This window comes from Leptodactylus fuscus, chromosome 6 (assembly GCF_031893055.1).
Source record: "Leptodactylus fuscus isolate aLepFus1 chromosome 6, aLepFus1.hap2, whole genome shotgun sequence".
NCBI lineage: Eukaryota > Metazoa > Chordata > Amphibia > Anura > Leptodactylidae > Leptodactylus > Leptodactylus fuscus.
In genome coordinates, this window is record NC_134270.1 from 179,920,386 (window position 1) to 179,941,136 (window position 20,751).

The window sequence follows — 20,751 nt, forward strand, 5'->3', positions numbered from 1 at the left end:
CCTCTTCAGGCCTCTGGTGGTGATGTCAATGATATTTGTGATTGAGTTTGAGTGGTCGTTTTGGGCACACAGATGTTATGGTGCTTCATGACATCAGCACACCACACGTAACCTCTCAAGGCCAATCACATGCCTTAAATGGTCCCCTGGGACCCATGATGTCACCCAAGAAGTTAAAAGACAATTGAAGAGGACCACAAGGGAGCCCGGTAAAGATGAGGGATGGTGAGTCTGGGTCTCTGCTTATTATATTCTAAAGAAACCCCAAAATATAATAGTGATTCATAGATAACAAACCCCAATAGTATTGGACTAGGTTGAGTCCAAAATTTTTGTAATATTTGTAACAAACTATGTTCATTATGAACCACTTTGCTCGTCTCCAATACCAAATAGTCATAGCTTCAGACATATTAATGAAGACATTAGCTGTGTAAAGGGGATACAATGTAATGTGTTTTATCTATGTTTTCACAAGAGGCGCTGCAGAAGACGCTACTCTAAAGGGATGCCGGATATTTACATGTTCTTCAAGTCTTGGATTCTCCACTCAGACGTCCTCGGTGTCTGTCCAATGTTGTAACAGCAGCCTGTGCAATGACTTCAATGGTAAGTAAGGTCCGCGAATAGGATGAATTTTTACTATTTTATGAGGGCCGATCAAAAAGTTCCCATTCTTAGGGATGGGATATAGACATTGCACCACTCCACTCCATCATGAATCTCTTGTGGTCACACTCCTTGTAGGTAGGCGAGATTTATTAGTGAGCCCAGTTCACTATTCTCCATTTCTGAAGATTTGTGTCACTTTATACTGACTATAATCTCTGATGATTGTAGTGGGAGAATTCTCAACGAATCAGCCGTATCTTTATATCCACCATATACCGCCAATAGAGTGCTATTAGGTATATTCTGATCTACCTCCTATGGCTATATAAGGCTGGATCACAAGCTTAGATTCTCAGTGCCATGAAGAGGACATACATCTGTCCACTAAACTAGTAAATAGCTAACTAGATACAAGGTGGCGTCTATTGCGAGGAGGACCCCCAATGTATAACATACAGATTAGAACCCGACGCGTTTCCTCAGCTGGATCATCAGAGGTCTGGTCTGGAGTTGAAAAGGCAGTGGCACATCATTAACTTTAAGATCTTATAAAATTTTAAGGAATCTGTGAATATGCCTGAAATTTGGCAGACTAAATTACCAAATTTCAGCTCTTTATTTTAGCCATTGGTTTGGAATATGAACTTTTTGAACGACCCTCATCCATCCAGAGTCTGGGAGCTTATCCTAAGTGCAAGACCTTACATTGTATTGGAGACCCCTACTGTATCTAGAGCTTCATTTTTTTCTTTACTTTCCTTTACCTGTTTTCTTATTCTCTTTGGAGAACATGTGTTTGTTTTGTTGCTCATATAACTATTACTACATATTACTACGTTGCTTCTATATTGCGGTGCATTGTGTCTGTCAGTGTAATGCTGACAGTTACTGTACTAGGATCTGCTTTGTGCAGGACCTAATAGGAATGCAAAGATGGCAGACCTCAGTTGGTGCCATTACAATACTTCGGCACCCTGATATTGCCCTGTGCAAATGGAGTGACAGGGGGAGCTCCTCATCATATAGATGTAATTCCTGGGCCTTGTGTTTGGCATTTCCTAAATGGAGCACATTGGGTAGGGCTTAAGCTTAGTAGGGTGGTGGCCAGTAGTGGAGAAATGAGCAGAACCACTGACCTTCTGCACCTGAGACCAATGGATTATGATACAGAATCTCCCTCATTACTTCATATACTCAGTTGAGTTGAATGGTGCATTGTTGGTGCACTTCCCTTTCTTGCGCTAAAGATACATTGTCATTCAGTGCACTGCTTGCTAACTTTTATCAAAGTGATTGGAACGGGGAGAAGACCAATGTACGCTGCGGCAGGGATACCTCAGCCTTGGAAATTTGCTGACGGCCACAGATTTTAATTCCGTCTCATTGGAACCTCTTAATAATTCAGAGTAGAATACAGAATGTTAGTCTTATCCCCCCCCCCAATGGCTGCCTATGAGATATAAAGTTCAGACATTGCTCATATAAATATATTATTGTATAATTTGCATGAAATAAATCAGTCTAACTTATTACCATCCCTATCTTCACGTCCTACTTGTACCCAGTGATACATCATCAGAATACGGAAGCCAATGGCATAGAGTGTTACAGCTGTAATACGGTCAATGACGAAGGATGTTCTGAAGAAGAAGTGACCAAGACCCAGTGCTATGGAGCTCTGACATCTTGTATCAACGTCATAGGCACGAGCAAGGACGGTAGGGAACCATGTGCTAGTAATACATAGGCGATTCCTTACTGAATAGTAAGAGGGGGCACAGGAATCCTTTCTTGGTGCATGTTCTGGAAAAAGAGTTGAGTTTTAGTTCATGGTGAGCCTGACCTCGGCCTCCTTACCCAACTCTGAACCTGCTCTTCCTGTCCGGACCTCTGTCTGATAACCGGATTGAGTTTGTCTCATGAACAAATTCTACCTGCCCTGACCTGTCCTGGTCATACCACAGATAAGTGAACAGTCTAAGAACTCGCTATTAGACAAGGATTCACTGTGAAAATTATGTTCGTTACATTTTTTTTTCTAAATTTTCCTTCCTAGATGAACTCACAACGCCGATTGAGATGAAAGGTTGTGCAACCCCGAACATGTGTGACAGCTCCTTCCTTCCTACACTGCAGTACCTGAGAAATGCAAATGTGCAATGTTGTAATGGAAGTTTGTGCAACAAGTAACTCGCAGAAGACTCTCCGTGATATAAGTCCCGGCAGATTATACTCCATGATTAGGGTTGAGATTTCAAGATCGATTTTAAAATCCGATTTCCGATCATTCTCCAGCTGATCCCGACCGTGAAATTTGCTCGATCACCAATCGGAATCTGATCTTTTCCGATTGCGATCGCTCAACCCTAGTCAATGCTTCTCTATGGGAAAAGTCACTTTTAGGGTTGAGCTGATCTTGAGATTTCAAAATCTGATTTCCGATCATTTTCCAGCCGATCCCGATCGTGATCGTGAAATTTGCTTGATCGCCGATCGGGATCCGAACTTTCCTGATCCCGATTGCTCAACCCTATCCATAATAAGTCCAGAAGACTCTCCGTGAAATATTGTCCAGATAAGTCATATGATAAAGATTCGCGTCCACGGAAGCAAATGTAATACTGTATCTGTGAATTCTTTGTTTAATAAAATTTTTTGCAAAGTGAATTTCTTAGTCTTTTCCGCAAAATCCTCTCATTTTCATCTTTATATAATGTTTTAATGGAGATCACCTACCGTTCTGTCTGCTCGGGGGAGGGGTGGGGTAGTTGGGCTAGATATGTACTGACCCGTAGACTTCTATGAGCCTGTACTACCCTAAATACAGAACAGGTGACCCATTGGCACACAGTCATGTTTTAGGTAAACTCCTTCTGGGTAGATGACTACAAGCCTTATAAAGCCCCATACGTCACCTTGTGTTTGTCCCTGATGACCGGTTATCTATAAACTTCTCACCTATTGCGTTGTTCACGAGGACTGACAAGAACTACTGAACGACGGATCGAGGAAGTTGGCGCCTGACCATTGTTTTCATATCACAGTTCTCGAAACTATTAAACCACAAAAAAGTGGGTAAAAGTAGAAGAGCAGTATACTGGTGTATTGCAAAAGTTTTAGGCAGTACAATGCAGCACTTTCAGGAATAGAAGGGTTATTCGTTTAGTTTGGTCAATGAAGAGAAGAGAACTGTAAATCCCATCAATATTTGGTGTCATCTTTCCCTTCAGAGGCAGAGTCCTATAGTGATGATCCGGCCCCCACAGATCTCATCATCATCCAGTCTGTCTGGGATGACATGAAAAGACAGACGGATTGGACTGGCCTATATATACAATAGATCTGGGCTTAGTTCTCCAAGATGGCGGCGGGAACAACCTCCCTGCCCAGTTATGCCAAAAACTTCTTCAAATTGTCACAAACTACCATATCTTTTTATGTTCCTAGAGTCTACAAGGATGGTTTCTTTAGATACCATGTATGGTTCATATAGATGGACGTCTATCTCTTAAGACTTCCTCCTTTGCGGATATCAAGGACTTAGAAATCCAGCCTGAGCTGTCCCAAACCCAAAACGGTTGATGAAAAATATCAGTGTTTTATATCCTCATGTTTTGCCATCTTTCCGTATCTCACACACAGGTTTACAAGGGTTAATGATTGAAACAATAAAATATCAAGTGGCAAATAACACATTTCACCCAGAGAGACTCAACCAATGGAAACCGAGGAAGAGATGAACATAAACGCATCACGACTCGGGGCGAAGCTTCTACACTGACGTTATTGTCATAAGACTCCTGGACAACCTTCTTTGGTATCATTCTTCTCCTGTAGGAACCATCTCCAGGTGTCTACCAAAGGTCCTGCGCAGCGGAGCTTCGGGCTATGGCATTAAACATCCCGGTATTCGTGGCTTTGGTCACCAGCTGCCTTCTCGGGACCGGTAAGATTACTTTGGTTTTTCTTGGACATATAAGAGACATAATAATGTTATTACATGGCAGAGGAGATCGCACTTAGAGAAAGAGGGAATTACTTTATAGGGACCTACCAAGTCCACAAACAACTCAAAGAACATAGATAGATAGATAGATAGATAGATAGATAGATAGATAGAAAGATAGATAGATAGATAGATAGATAGATAGATAGATAAATAGATAGAAAGATAGATAGATAGATAGATAGATAGATAGATAGATAGATAGATAGAAGATAGATAGAAAGATAGATAGATAGATAGATAGATAGGAGATAGATAGATAGATAGATAGATAGATAGATAGATAGAAGATAGATAGATAGATAGATAGATAGATAGATAGATAGATAGATAGGAGATAGATAGATAGATAGATAGATAGAGAGAGAGAGAGAGAGAGAGATAGATAGATAGATAGATAGATAGATAGAGATAGATAGATAGATAGATAGATAGATAGATAGGAGATAGATAGATAGATAGATAGATAGATAGATAGATAGATAGATAGAAAGATAGATAGATAGATAGATAGATAGATAGATAGGAGATAGATAGATAGATAGATAGATAGATAGATAGATAGATAGATAGATAGAAAGATAGATAGATAGAGAGAGAGAGAGATAGATAGATAGATAGATAGAAAGATAGATAGGAGATAGATAGATAGATAGATAGATAGAAAGATAGATAGGAGATAGATAGATAGATAGATAGATAGAAAGATAGATAGATTGGAGATAGATAGAAAGATAGATAGATAGATAGAAAGATAGATAGATAGGAGATAGATAGATAGATAGATAGATAGGAGATAGATAGATAGATAGATAGATAGATAGATAGGAGATAGATAGATAGATAGATAGATAGATAGGAGATAGATAGATAGATAGATAGATAGATAGGAGATAGATAGATAGATAGATAGATAGATAGATAGATAGATAGATAAATAGATAGATTGGAGATAGATAGAAAGATAGATAGATAGATAGAAAGATAGATAGATAGGAGATAGATAGATAGATAGATAGGAGATAGATAGATAGATAGATAGATAGATAGATAGATAGATAGATAGATAGGAGATAGATAGATAGATAGATAGGAGATAGATAGATAGATAGATAGATAGATAGATAGATAGGAGATAGATAGATAGATAGATAGATAGATAGATAGATAGATACCGGTGATAATCTTACAATACTCCTTGTCTTGCAGGTTGCCTGTGTTTGGAGTGTTTTGTCTGTAATGACTTATCGGATTCTGGATGTTCCAACCAATTTCAAGTGAATTGTACGGGAGATAACAATGTCTGTTCAGCAGTTTCATTCTCTTCAAAAATAGGTAAAAATATTTCACTTTTTTGGGCGAGAAAACTCACAAGTTTCATAAATTCCACAAAGCCGAAAGCCACTCCATCTGCTCAATGTGACAGCAAAGCTAAAAGATTTTCCATGTATAGTAATAATGACATGAAAAAAAATTGCCGTCAGATTGGGTGGGACCTTCTAGATATTGTGATGGCGCTGCATGATTTCACGAGCTTAGGTGCTATACTACAGACACGACATAGGACAATGGATTGTGACCCCCATACTTAACCCTTAACCCCAAACCATATGGTGTTCTTTTGGTTAAGTAAATGGACCCAAGGGGTTCTCCAAGGAGCCTGTGAATACTCACTCCTAGGGGTTTCGGGCTGGTTCCAGCTATGGGTCATGTGATCAGAACCAGCGCCAGGTCCCTGAGTCTCCGCCTCTTCCCCTGTGCGCCCTGATATCCGTGCTATGGGATATGGCAGACACTGTTTGGTTTCAGTGGTCACATGAGCCTCAAGGCTTCCAGATTCACGGCCCGGGCACGCCATGGAAACTGTATGAGGGTGGACAATGGAGTGCCAGGGATAGGCAAGTACACTTTTTTTTCTTTTACACCCCCATCCCAGCTGTATTATGGGCTGCTCCAAATCTTGGTCAACCCCTTTAAGGTTCAGTGTTTAAGGATAGGCAGTAGAGTTACCCCGCTTGTATCTGATCTGATTATGATGCCTTTGCTTCTGTATCTATCATCAGGAAGCCAGGTGGAGACCAGAACCGTGAAGTCGTGTGAGAAGGGCTCCCCCTTAAACTCCATCTCTCAAATAACCTCGAATGGCTTACAGATCGTTTATGGAAAGAGTTCCTGTAACTCTTCATTGTGCAATGAAAACGTCAACGACTTAAGCAAGAAACTCCCTCAAGATGAAGGTAATGATCATGGAGATGTCTGGGGGCCCTAGGGACAGCCATGATGGCCGCTTCTGAGACATATAGGGACATGGGGACCTAAATGAACCCTAATAATAAGTTCTAACTTTATGGATTCTGTCTGTAAGAGGAAACCTCCTCAGTGACATACGGTATGCTTAGAAGTCACCCCCATGGTGGCAACTGATGGTAGGCAAAGACTGTACTATGTCATGTCAAAGTGCAACATATGAGTAAATGGAGATTAGCCGGAGGTAACAATCAGCCTTGTTGATAACCCACTGCAGAGTCTGATTGGTTAATATTATGTACAATTTATTTGTTGTTTTTAGCCCTTTCCCGCCAATGGCATTTTTTTATTTTCGTTTTTCGTTTTTGTCTCCCTCCTTCTAAACCCCATCACTTTTTTATTTCTCCGCTCCCAGAGCCATTTGAGGTCTTAATCTTTGCGGGACAAATTTTTCTTCATGATGCCGCCATTAATTATTCTATATAATGTACTGGGAAGCAGGAGAAAAAATCAGAATGGGGTGGATTTGAAGAAAAAATGCATTTCTGCGACATTCTTAAGGGCTTTGGTTTTACAGCGTTCACTATGCAGCCACAATGACCTGTCCCCTGTATTCTGTATTTCGGTACGGTTCCAGGGATACCAAATTTATATGGTTTTATTTACATTTGACCCCTTAAAAAAAAATCCAAAACTGTGTTATAAATTTTTTTTTTCTAAAAGTCGCCATATTCCGACAGCCGTAACTTTTTTATACGTCAGTGTACGGGGATGTATAGGGCGTCTTTTTTTTTGCAGGGTCGGGTGTACTCTTTAGTTCTACCATTTTTGGGAAATGTTATTGCTTTGATCACTTTTTATTCAAATTTTTATCAGAATCAAAACAGTGAAAAAATGGGGGTTTGGCACTTTTGACTATTTTTCCCGATACAGCGTTTACCGAACAGGAAAAATATTTGTATAGCTTTGTAGAGCGGGCGATTTCGGACGCGGGGATACCTAACATGTATATGTTTCACAGTATTTAACTACTTTTATATGTGTTCTAGGGAAAGGGGGGGTGATTTGAATTTTTTATACTTTTTATATTTTTTTATATTTTTTTTTCCTTTTTTTTTTTTTTGCATTTATTAGACCCCCTAGGGGTGCCGAACCCCAGGGGGTCTGATCACTAATGCAATGCATTACAATGCTAATGCATAGACCAGCCTGCAAAAGAAAGAGATTGCAGCCCATGCGCCGCCCAATCCCATGCGCCGCAGGGAAAATGGCGCCTCCGGTGCCTTTGACCGTGGCACCGGAGGGGTTACCGGCCAGCCGGTATGCGCAGTCGGCTCTAACAGGGTCTCGCTGCCAGAGACGACTGCACATGCGTCACTCATGACGACGAAAGAAGAGGACACAGAAGGGGAGGAGGCAGATCAGGAAGAAGGCGTGGCTGGATTGCCCAGTTCCGGCAGCAGTGGGGACGCCTCCATCGGCGTATGAGCGCTGGGGCCTGCCCTCATTGCTGCCGGACACTCATTAGCATACTGGGAAAAAACGGTATTTCAGATGACCGGCGCGGCGGAGACCACATCAAAAGGTAGGAGACAAATAGCCTTTCTTAAGGCTATTCTGACGTGGTCATTAGAAAAAAAACATGTTTTAATAGTAAAATCCCTTTAAAGTGGGGGCGGCGGTGAAGGAAGAATGCGCTAAAGTTGCTGAACGCTGGCTTAAAGTCACGGTGTCACAGTCATCATCATCCTGTAACTGAGATGATGAGTGAGCCCAGGGTCGGACTGGGGTGTCTAGGGCCCACCAGTGGAATTATTTCTAGGGGCCCACCATCAGGACCCTGCAAACCAGCGATACCAAGACAGGGCGTTTGAAGGTAATAACATATCAGGAGCCATGCTGCTCACCCGCCATACGATGTGCAACAGACACAGGCGGGGACAAACGGGGTGCTGGGGACAAAAGCTCAATGAAAAACACTGTGGAAAAAATATATTGAGATTCACTGCAATTTTTTTCCCACAATGTTTTTTTTAGCTGCATCTTGCTGTTGCGCCTAATCCTTAAAGAAGACCTTTCACCATCTGGGGCACATGAGGTTTAATACACTGCTAGAAAGCCAACAGTGCGCTGAATTCAGTGTACTATTGACTTTCACGTTCTGTGCTGGTACCGTAGATCTTCATCGTCAGAAGGACGTTCTGATAGTCAGTCAGGAACGCCCTTCCTCACGGTAGTGTCTATAGCGCTGTACTATGAGAGGGGTCGCTGCTTACCAGGCAGCGATGACGCTGAGCGCACAGTACAGGGCTATAGGCGCTGCTGTGAGGAAGGGCGTTCCGGACTGACTGTCAGAAACGCCCTTCTGACACTGAATAGCTACGGTACCGGCACCGATAGCTCTTCACCGGGGGGCACAGAACGGGAAAGCCGAAAGTGCGCTGAATTCATCGCACTGTCAGCTCTCTAGCAGTATATTAAACTGCATGTGTCCCAGGTGGTGAGAGCTCCTCTTTAACATCTCAATATACTGTACACCACACTATAAGGACAAGGCCTAACACAGCGTCCCGCAGCCAAAAAGCACTGCGGGAAAACCCCTGGCGCCGACACATCAGTTTTCCTGCAGCGCTTTTTGCAGAAACTCTACAGAGGTTTCCTCCGAGGACTTTCTGCTTCCATTATACCTATAGGGACACTGTAAGTGTTTCTGTAGGTATAAATGACATGCTGCGATTTCCAAAAACTGCACACAACAGTTACCTACACACTCATACATATACATATTAAAGGGGATGTCCAAGCTTAATTATTTTTATGGTGTATCCTCAGGGTAGGCCATAAATACCTGATCATTAGGGGGCTGATACGCGGCCCCATCAGCTGTACGGAACCACTTCTGGCGCCCGTTTTGTACACAATACAGGACTGGAAGCAGAAAGCTTCATCCACTGTATAGTTGCCTGGCAGATTCACTGCAGCTCAGCTCCCACTGACTTCAATAAGTGCCGAGATGCAGAGAAGGTGCCAGCTGATATACAGTGGACAGAGCTTTCTGCTTCTGGCCCTGTATTGTGTACAGGACTGGTACCAGAAGTGGCTCCATACAGCTGATCGGTCTGAGGGCTGGGTGTCGGCTCCTACAGATCAGGCATTTATAGCCTATGCTGACAATAAACCATAGAAAATTATGCCTGGACAACCCCTTTAATTTCCCCCCCGAATGCCCCACACTTTAAAGAGGTTGTCCAGAATAATTTTTTTTTTTTGATTATAATTATTCCGGGGAGGTGAAAAACAAAGCACACAAAAAAAACCCCACACTCATGTGTTCCCAGTGCTCCGGTCCTGCAGTTCTGCTGGTAGTTACATGCCGGACTGGACCGCACTGGGAGACACTGGGAACAGGAGAGTATGCTTGTGTGCTTAAAAAAAAATAGAAAGCGTTTTTAAGGGCTCGTTCACATCTGCGCCCCAGCTCTCCACTTTCAGGTTTCCGTTTCCTGCCCGAAACTGGGGAGGAGACGGAAACCTGCAGGCATTTTTCAAACCCGTTCAAATGAAGTGTGCGTCCGTGAGCACCTGTGAGCGTTTTGTGCTCCCTGCGGCAAAACGTTTTTGTTTTTTTCAACCGGACACCGAGTCGGACATGCAGGACTTTGTGTCCGGTTTAAAACGGTTTTGCCGCAGAGAACATAAAACGCTCACTGGCGCTCACGGCCAGACTTGGTCCGACAGGTTTCCATCTTCTGCATGCAGAAGACGGAAACCAGACGCTGGTGTGAATCCAGCGTTAGCTGTGTTTTGCTCAGTAGGGCCTAATCCTTGAAGGGTTTTCCCAGGAATTACAGGTTTCTACAAGGAGGCCTGTGAAGGAAAAAAAAACAAAACCCACACTCACCTGTGCCTGATTCTCCTACCCCTGTCCGCTCCAGCGGTGCCCCAGAGTTTTTTCAGTCCTCGCCACACGTAATCGATGAAGTCAATCATCTGCCTCAGCAGCCTAAGGAAAGAAACCGCGATATCACTCACATGTCACCTGTGATGTCACGTGTCCTTTCTTTAGGCCGCTGATTGGCCTCAGCAGTCACGTGTGGCGATGACATCTGCCAGAACAACGCTCCGGGAGCCTCTGGACCAGATGGACGTGGGAGACACCGGGGACAGGCGAGTATGGGTTTTGCTTTTTTTCTTATTTGTGACCTTTCCGTTGCAGAGAACTGTAATTCCTGGATAACCCCTGTAACATCTCAATATACTGAACATCACACTATAAAATACAATGCTATGCATAATGATAGACATGTACAGAAGAAAACACAGAAAGACACTCATATGCTGGATATACTTAGGCCTGGTTCACATCTGCATTCGGTATTCCTTTTTGGGAAGTCCGCTTGGGGTTCCCCCGAACAGAAACCTATACGCATTAAAAAGCGGTGAGCAATGAAACCACACGGACCCCATAGACAATAATGGGGTCCATGTGTTTTCCGTGCAGTGTCCGCATGAATCGTGTGGTGAGAAAAGTGCTGCAAGTACTCCTTTTCTCTCCGTGTGATTCATGTGGACACCGCGCGGAAAACACAAGGACCCCATTATTGTCTATGGGGTCCGTGTGGTTTCATTGCTCACCACTTTTTAATGCGTATAGGTTTCTGTTCGGGGGAACCCCAAGCGGACTTCCCAAAAAGGAATACTGAACGCAGGTGTGAACCAGGCCTAATACAAATAACATATATTTACACACATACATTCATGTACAATATACATACACATATACACACACACACCTATCTACAAACATACAGGACTCACACAGTATATCAGATACTTTACACAAATATACACATATTAAATATACATACATATATACACACACCTCTATCTACAAGCATACAGGGCTCACACAGTATATCAGACACTTTACACAAATATACAAACATTAAATATACATATTTTTACCCAAAAAATGTACTTACATTTGGCCTGGTTCACTGGATATGGAGGAGGCTCCTGTGCAGCTTTGTCCTGTCTGGCCTGTGGTGAAAGCTCTGCAGACTTCCCCCTGCACACTCCGATCTGTCTGGGGGAGGGGCAGCACACGTCCTGCTACATGCCGGCAGTGCACAGCGCAGGGAGGAGAAGCCCCGCGCCTGCTAATTCTCACACACTCGCAGGGAATGGTACAGGGGCCCATTTTGGGATGGTCAGGAGCCCGATCGGGCCCCTGAATATCCCGATCGGGCCCCTGAAGTCCCTGAAAGTACATTGGGAAATGAAAACTAATAGTCAGCCTCGGGGGCCCACCGGGGGATCCCCCGGTTTACCGGTGGGCCAGTCCAACCCTGTACAGGGGCCCATTTTGGGATGGTCAGGAGCCCGATCGGGCCCCTGAATATCCCGATCGGGCCCCTGAAGTCCCTGAAAGTACATTGGGAAATGAAAACTAATAGTCAGCCTCGGGGGCCCACCGGGGGATCCCCCGGTTTACCGGTGGGCCAGTCCGACCCTGAGTGAGCCGTATACTCAATAATCTCATCTGCTTTCGCCATAACTTTTTGCCACTGCCTAGCAGAGGTGTCAGAAAAGTGGACAATGTTACGCCAGGATGTTACAGAAGCTCTCTCCTTCTCACGTCATGGGATTCTTCTCGATTCTTCTTCTTTAACTGGTTCCCGCAAACCAAATAGCAATTAACTTCAGATGCATTTCAATCTCAGGTTTTTTGCAACATTTTTGACAAACCTGTTTTATTATGAATCAGTTCACTCATCCCTGGTTCTAAGTGACAAGATCATGATGACATCATTAGTCCCTCGGGGGAAGGGGATCCATAGACCTCTCTTTCTGCCACTGACTTTACTGATTAAAAAGATCTATGGGAAAATCGCTACCACGCAGGGTTGTACATGTGACTACAAGTCACGCACAGGTCTTCTGTAGATCAGCAGATATGGTCCTGCATATGTAATAGCACATAGTCATCTGTCACGTCTCACCTGGTGATACGTCTTCATTACAGATACACCAGGTGGTTCATGTACCGGTGACTCCCAGCTCATAAATAAGACCTATTTACAAAGAAAAATCTACTGCGCCTCCTCCCAGTCATGTACACTGTGTGGAGGGGCATCACATTAGTCAACATTAGTCACAGGCAGGGGTGTAACTTAAGGAGGTGTATAGCAAAAACCAGGCCCAAGAGCCTTAGGGGCCCATAAGGTGTCTCTTCCCAATATGAGGAGACCAGGACTGTAATCAGTATATTATAGTTGAGGGGTCTGATACAGATTTTGCTCCTGGGGCCACGGGCTCCACATGGCTCAGGTAGCATCTTAATGACCTTAAGAAACTGATATCAAAGTATAATTTACTGTAAGGATTCGATATACATGACTTGGAATCAACTACTCTACACAATGTAAAGGTATTCATCCTTCTATGTATAAGGATTCGGGGGGTGGATGTGTAGAGAAGTGGGGATGTCCCAAACAGGTAAAGTCCTTCTTGCTGTAATGGCCCTTCTGACTGCAAAGGGTTAAACAGAGGATTAAATCTAAACTTTTTACAACGTGTGCCCCCCATGGCTTGGGGTCACTAGCAGATTATCAACTTCTCCAACAAGCCTCTCCATAGGTTGCCAGATCCCGTTCTCTCACACTTGGTGCTCACCTTCCTAATGCTACCCTTTAATCTCCCTGGCCCACATCTGAACTGCCCATAGGCTTTCATCCATACTCTCCCTTACGTAGAGTTTCAAGGTCTCTTCTGTGAGGTTACCCACTTGCCATTTGTGTCATCAAAGGGGTCCACGATAACTGTCACTGGCCTCTCCCATCATGACCCACAGCTTCCCCATCGGCATGGTCACTGGAACAGTCCTGCACCCCAAGACTGGTAGACAACCCCCTCAAGCACCAGTGAAGTCACAATTGGGAGCCCTTGATGGTTACTGACCAATGGAGAATTTGTTTTTCCTGGGTTCAACCTGCCAACCCACATATATCTGCCATTCCACCCCCTTCTCTTTGAAGGACCAATATATATCAATATGGTCTTACTGGATCAACTAAGTGAATACTGAGTCCTACACAGTCATAGAAGGAGGAGAGAGCTATAACTGAGCCCATTGATATGCCTTTCAGGATCATGCCGAAAGCTGTGGGCACTTCTATGGCTTCCATTAGAGGTTGTCCTCTCCCAGACGGTTACTTGTGTAGGACACCATAGACAAACATGTAAAAAATATTGTATAGATGTAAAATAATGGGAGCAGCGACCTTTATCCCGTCTGATTCCGGCAATAAAACAGTTATTACGAGGATGGGACATTGCCAAGTAAATGTCTCCTCGTAAAATCAGGACAAATATGCTCTCGACACAGAAGCCAACGTCAAAGCTACAAAATGAGTTGACAATTGCCAAGTTCCAACCCTCCAGGCATCAAAAACACTCTCAATATGAAATAAGGACAGGTCTGTGTCAGATAATACCTATTGTCATACACAATCCATATAACCCTCACTATACAATGTACAATTACAGAGTCCATAAAAACTTCACCATCATAAGACCCAACTCCAGGAGACATCCAGTGATTCCCATTGGGTCCTCGCGGTGTGTTGGTAATTATAGTCATTGGTAGGTGGCCAAATGTCAGCCCTTATATAATCCAGTGTAGATTGTGCAGTGTTACTACCATGTACAACACTTAGGCGTGTCACTCATTACTTATACAGGGCTTTAGATTCATTCTACCATTCTAGGAAAGGTTGTCCCTGTCGGAGAGAGAGCCGTAAACATTGGAATAAGGAACTGGCTCACCCTTCTTGGAAAGCGACCGTAGAGTTTCTTGGAAGGGTGAGCCGATGCATTTGTCACAATGTCAAATCTCACATCCAACCAAAGAAGTAAAACAGGTTTAACAGATGTAGGTGGATGGAACATGAGGACTCAAAAAATTCCCATGGGTAGCGACATCACAGGTTATGGTAATCTTAACCAAAGTCAAGAAGTGTGCTGATCTGTGGAGAGTCGTTGTAGCAGACTTCAACGATGGGCAACCCAACAGCCCACCCATCCGCCGTTGCCAAAATGGTTTTGTGTTCAGTCTGCCAAAAAGTGGATGTAACAAAACTGCCACAGACAAAGTAATCTCCACTTTTTGGCAGGTCCAACACAGAACTTGCTAAGCAATTTACCAACTATGCCAACAATGCCATGGGACGTTAAAAAAGGGTGACAAGGCGCCCGTCTGGTGGAAATAGTAGACTCCAGGTTCATAGCAGACGGGCGGCCTCTCCAGTGATGAGTACAATAGATCTGTTATATCTATATCCGTAACAAAGAGAAAATTGTTACTAACTTTGGCAGGAATAAACACAGATTTGGATTCCTCATCAAATCCCCTATCATATACATCCGTCACATGCACCCCTTCCCATTTGCAAAAATCAACTTCGTTCCAAGGTGGTGGCTTTCAAAATGGCCGCTGTATTGGACACCATACCCTTAACAACATGTCATATACCAGATAGTGTCCCCAGTCACCGTCTACCATTACTTGGATGTCTCCATACCTTTGGATGACCCTTTAGTATAAAACACCTAGAGAAAGAATAAAAATTTGGTAACTAATATGAGATCTATTGACCCATACTCAAATAGGTTGTTGGGGAAAGGGGGGGGGGTAATAGACCCCTACTGATCTTATATTGCAGGGTAGGCCATCAAAATGTAGTCTTGGACGACCCCTTTAAGGATGTCTTTATACAATGAGGGGTGGAAAGAGTAGACTTCTCTCATCACGATTGGCTACTAGGACGGCCATATTGATTGTCAACTAGCTTCCCCATATGACCAAACAAGATGACTCAAGTACTATATATACCTATTAGTGTATATTGGCTGGTCAAGATCGACTCTAGCATTAGGTAGTTCCAGATACTAAACCCTTTAAGAACCAAAATATTTTATTTGAAGCTGTGATTGACAAGATGATGTCACTCTCTGTTATCAGCCAACTCATCCAGTGGCCTTGAGTGTTACGCGTGTCTCAGCACCAATAAGTCAGAATGCTCAAACGAGTTAGCCAAGAAAGTCAAGTGTCCTGGTGACCTCAACGCCTGTTACCAAGCTGAAGGCAATCTCACTTTAGGTAAGTGATGTCTCGTAGATTGTAACTTTTGCCAATGTAGTAATTATGGCAGCCATATAATATTCGGTTACATGTTGGTGACTGCTATCAGACTACACAGGGTTGGGTTGTTGTCTGTTACCAATTGAGAGACATACAGTAGGTGTGTATAGAGAAGCCGTACATACTATATGAAGGACATTACTGTATTGTTTGATGACGCCTACAACAGTGTCTCCATTCTTCTGGTCCATCGGAAGACCCAAAGAATGGATAAACAAACCACAAAATTAATGGCCCGAGGGACCCCATTGACTATTATGGCCCCATCCAATTTCAACTCCCATCAATGGAGCCTCCAAATGGTTGAATCCAATGATCACTTCCGCTAAAATTGATCTGACCAGGGGAGGATGCTGCTGCTTGGAAACCCCCCCACAATGATCAGTCTATAAGTGTCTATTGTATGTACAAGTATATACACTCTGTACTGGCTATAGGGGGGCCTTAAACAAGAGGTCTCTAGTTCTCTCGGTCTATGTTATAACTTTTCTCTGTCTTCCAGGAGGGTCCGCTGTTCACATCTTTGTCAAACAATGTTCCATTTTTACCAATGTCACCACCATCGTGATCGGGGATGCCCGCTTTAACATGAGTCTCATTGCTGAGTATTGCACAGGAAACCTCTGCAATGAGAATCTGTCTCCAGCAAAAACAACAAAACAGGTTCTCACCCCAGAAGTCACCCCAGAAGCCACCACAGAAGTCATCACTGCCGCCATGAATTCAACCACCGCAACCACCGTCGCAAATGGGACCTCCATCACCATGACCACTAAAAATGGCATCGGGAGAACATACCCATGCTACGTGGCCATGGCCATCCTGGTGGCAATGGAATCCTTGTTGTAGCTACCGCTAAAACATCATCGGGGTATTTTGTTCAAATGTTTTTGATTTTTTTTTTTTTTTTTTGCAAATTCCAAAAAGGAATTTCTGGTTCTTTTTAGTATTTATTGTAGAAGGCTCCAAGCTCCAATATATAACATTTAGAATCATCTGAGTTTAGGGCCCATCGTCACTGATTTAGGTTGTTTTCTAATGCAGAATAGTCTATTGTCCACTCCAGACCCATTCTACGTCAATGAGGGCCATGATGAACCCTTATGGCTCTTTGTGCCGAAATACACCATGACACTAGTGTGAATGGAACCTAGTGATCTGACATTTACACAATATCTGTCAATACGCAGATTTTAAAAATGGCCGACATGGCCAAAGGGTTTGATTGAGACCAAAATAAAAAAAATTGGGATTCAAGATGGCGCCGGTCATGTGATATGTATTACACGGATGGCCGTGGATTATCCATGTGAAACACAAGTTCTTTTTTAAAGGGGTTGTCCAAGAATTTGTAACGTATAGCTTCATTCCCTTGGTACAAGCACTGCAGCTCAGCTCCCATTCACTTCATTGTGTCGCTCCGCAGTGGTTGAGCTTTGTACTGCAGTCTTTGCAAGGTTTGGCTAGCACGTCACAATATTATATTGAATCGGTGTCACCATCTATTTACCAAATCGAGCTAAGGTTAAAGCTGGGCTTATGTGTTGGCATTGAGTTGGAAATGTTTTTGAAAAGTGGAGACAAAAAGTTGACTCGTTGGCCAAATCAATCTTAGCCATTGATATAGAGTTACTGTATAAGTTCCAGATAGTCTTAGTCTTGAGGAATGGCTACTAGAATGAATCAACGTAATAAATTAACCCTTGCCGTAGACTTAGTATCTTGGTCAAATGTTCCGTTATGTGACTGTTCTATCTACATAAAGACTCTTCTGTGTTGATGGTGAAACCTTCATTTTGTAAAAAACTATCCCCTTTGGCTATAAACCTTGGGTAGAAGACAATCTTTATGAACTTTCCATATATTTTCCTATATGTTCTTGGACTGAGATGCCATAAGACCAGAAGAATTGAGGTCCACCATTAAACTTGACCTCGAGACCCTTCTATTGTATCATTGGTATATTGTGACAGTGTGTACGATTGTCTTGTCTCAATAAAATTGGACCCATTGCTGGTATAATTCTTATATCTTTTTACTAAAAAGCAGATATTTGGTTATGAAGAGTAGGGTTGTGTTTGCAAATTTGCCCTAAAAATGGCCGCCAATGCAACTCCTTTGGGTGACCGTCTTCACTTGTAGGATTCTTATTTATCTAAGTCCCTGCAACCGGAAACTGATAGAAACAAAAGATCACAGGCAAAGTCATCTACCTATAATCCAACGCCACTCCACTTGGCAGAATCCTAAATTTTCACCAAAGCCCATCCAAGACAAGATAGAGTTGGCTGTTAGGGACTTAGGTTGTAGCTGCAGAATAATGTGCCAAAAACATGCACACTCGTAGGCTAAGGACCAAGCCAGCAGGCCTAGGGTAGACATAGGGAGAAGTATACTAGCTGGGATCAAAGGGGTCTCTTCAAACCCCAGAGTACAATAAGTGGAAGGGCAGGGTGGGTAAAAATACCAGTTACCCTTATACTCACTTTGCCCTCACCTTCCCTGGGCTTCTGACACTACCCAGAATCCTCTTCAGCTTTCTCCTGGCCTCCAGAGAAATATCAGTTTCATGGCGTCATGATATTCGTACACCATTGGCTGATATCACAAATCCTGTGGGTCATCACTGACGTCTGCGATTGGTCCTTAGTAGGGTTGAGATTTCAAGATCGTTTATAAAATCCGATTTTCGATCATTTTCCAGCAGATCCCAATCTGATCATGATCGTGAAATTTGGTTGATCGCCGATTGGGATCCAATGTTTCCCGATCCCGATCGCTCAACCCTAGTCCTTAGTGGTGACCTCCACGGCATGTGACATCAGTCAGAAACCAGAATAATGATATATACATGAATAGGGTTGAGCCGATCTTGAGATTTCAGGATCGTTTTTAAAATCTGATTTTCGATCATTTTCCAGCCGATCCTGATCGCGATTGTGAAATTTGGTCGATCACCGATTGGGGTCCGATCTTTCCCAATCCCAATCGCTCAACCCTAGTCCTTAGTGGTGACCTCCAGGAGATGTGACATCAGTCAGAAGCCAGAATAGGCCTGAAGAGGGCACTAGGGAACCGCCATGAGGATAGGTGACCCCGGAGAGGTGAGGCTAGGTGACCATTACTGTTTGTTATTTTTACTCACCTTCCCTGGGCCTTCACTCTGGGGTCAGAGGAGACAGAGTATAACGATAGCATTTCTGAATCTCGTGAGGCTTCCAAACTTTAATACGGAGTACATGACTCAGTACTACTAAGACCCTGATAGCCATAGCGCTGGACAGAACGGGTTGCAAGACTCCACGGTGGTGAAACCGTTTCAATCTACCAATCTGATTGGTTATCTAGCAGTTGACCCCCTTCAACCAACACTGTGATAGTAATATGACGTCCATTGCTAGCACTGGAAAATTCCTTTAAATTAAGTTTCTCTGACCTCAGTAGAAAACTTATGGGAACCTGATCCCATATGTGCCATGTATAGTATAGCCGCCCTCCATTGTGGCAGCTGGAGCCAGGGCAGAGAGACGACTACAATGGGATCAAATAAAGTATATATAAAAATAACAAAAACACTCCATAAATACAGGCCATATAGGTTTAGTAATCAATGGCTGATTTTTATTTCAGACCTACGTCTTACATGTGCAGTGAGCAAAGCGTGATATTCTTTTTCATCTGCATCTGGATTTTGCTAACCATGATATTACTGCCTTCTGTTTTTGAGGGGAAAGGTCAGTTTGCTCGGATTTCCCACTAGGCTCCCCACTAGTGCATCGTATTTGATGTTAATGGCTCCTTTTTTGGCACAGCCGGCGATAGCATAAGGTACTTCCTTGTGACCTAAATGGATCAGAAGAAACAGAAGACAATGGGTTGTAAATTTTAGAAAGTCCCATAATGTACCATTGTGTAACCCTTCAGGCATGAGCAGTCAACCTGATAAAGTCTCATCTCACTACACTTGTGCATCATGGCCTGAGCAAAGGAGATTTCTGAGGACCTCAGAAGAAGAGTTGAGGATGTCCATCAAGCTGGAAAAGTTTACAAAATTATCTTAAAATTGAAAAAGTTTGGACTCCACCAATTCACAGTTAGACATTATGAGACTGCCCAGGAGTGGTTGACCAACAGAAATTATGGCACGAACAGGGTGTATATATTTCATGGATATTTCCATGAGGTCACAAAGGAACCCAAGATATCTTCTAAGTAGGGTTGAGCCGATCTTGAGATTTCAGGATCGATTTTAAAATCCGATTTCCGATCATTTTCCAGCCGTGAAATTTGCTCGATCGCCGATCGGGATCCGATCTTTCCCGATCCCAATCGCTCAACCCTACTTCTAAGCTGCTTTAGCACCACTCCAATAATTTAAATGGGAAATATCCAAATGTCCCATTGATCTGAATGGTGGGGAACTCACTGCCCGATCTTGCATTCAAAGTACCGTAGTTCTCATGTCTCATGAATGGTAGGAGTAAAACCCTCAATGATCAGCAGATGACAACCTATTCTTTGGCTGGGGGGTATATTTGTGTTTCTGAGTGAACCCTTAAAGGGCTGTGTAGCTTAACAATTGGATTTAATGGGGGGGGGGGGTGTTATCATCTAGTCCAGCCATCACACAGTCACACAGAAAGACTTTCCCTCTGGAGGACCTGTACAGACAATCCATTGCTTT

At 43.3% G+C, this 20,751-nt stretch overlaps 1 protein-coding gene across 1 annotated transcript; it reads left to right on the forward strand.

Moving 5' to 3' along the window:
• Positions 1-215: 215 nt before the first annotated feature.
• On the forward strand, positions 216-16,916 carry LOC142209213 (uncharacterized). Its single transcript, XM_075278142.1, has 11 exons — positions 216-225; positions 481-609; positions 2,178-2,330; positions 2,669-2,798; positions 4,060-4,090; positions 4,450-4,558; positions 5,828-5,953; positions 6,682-6,855; positions 14,876-14,995; positions 15,888-16,025; positions 16,570-16,916. Exons 1-11 carry the CDS (start codon positions 216-218, stop codon positions 16,914-16,916), a joined length of 1,467 nt encoding a protein of 488 aa, XP_075134243.1.
• The last annotated feature ends 3,835 nt before the right edge of the window (positions 16,917-20,751 follow it).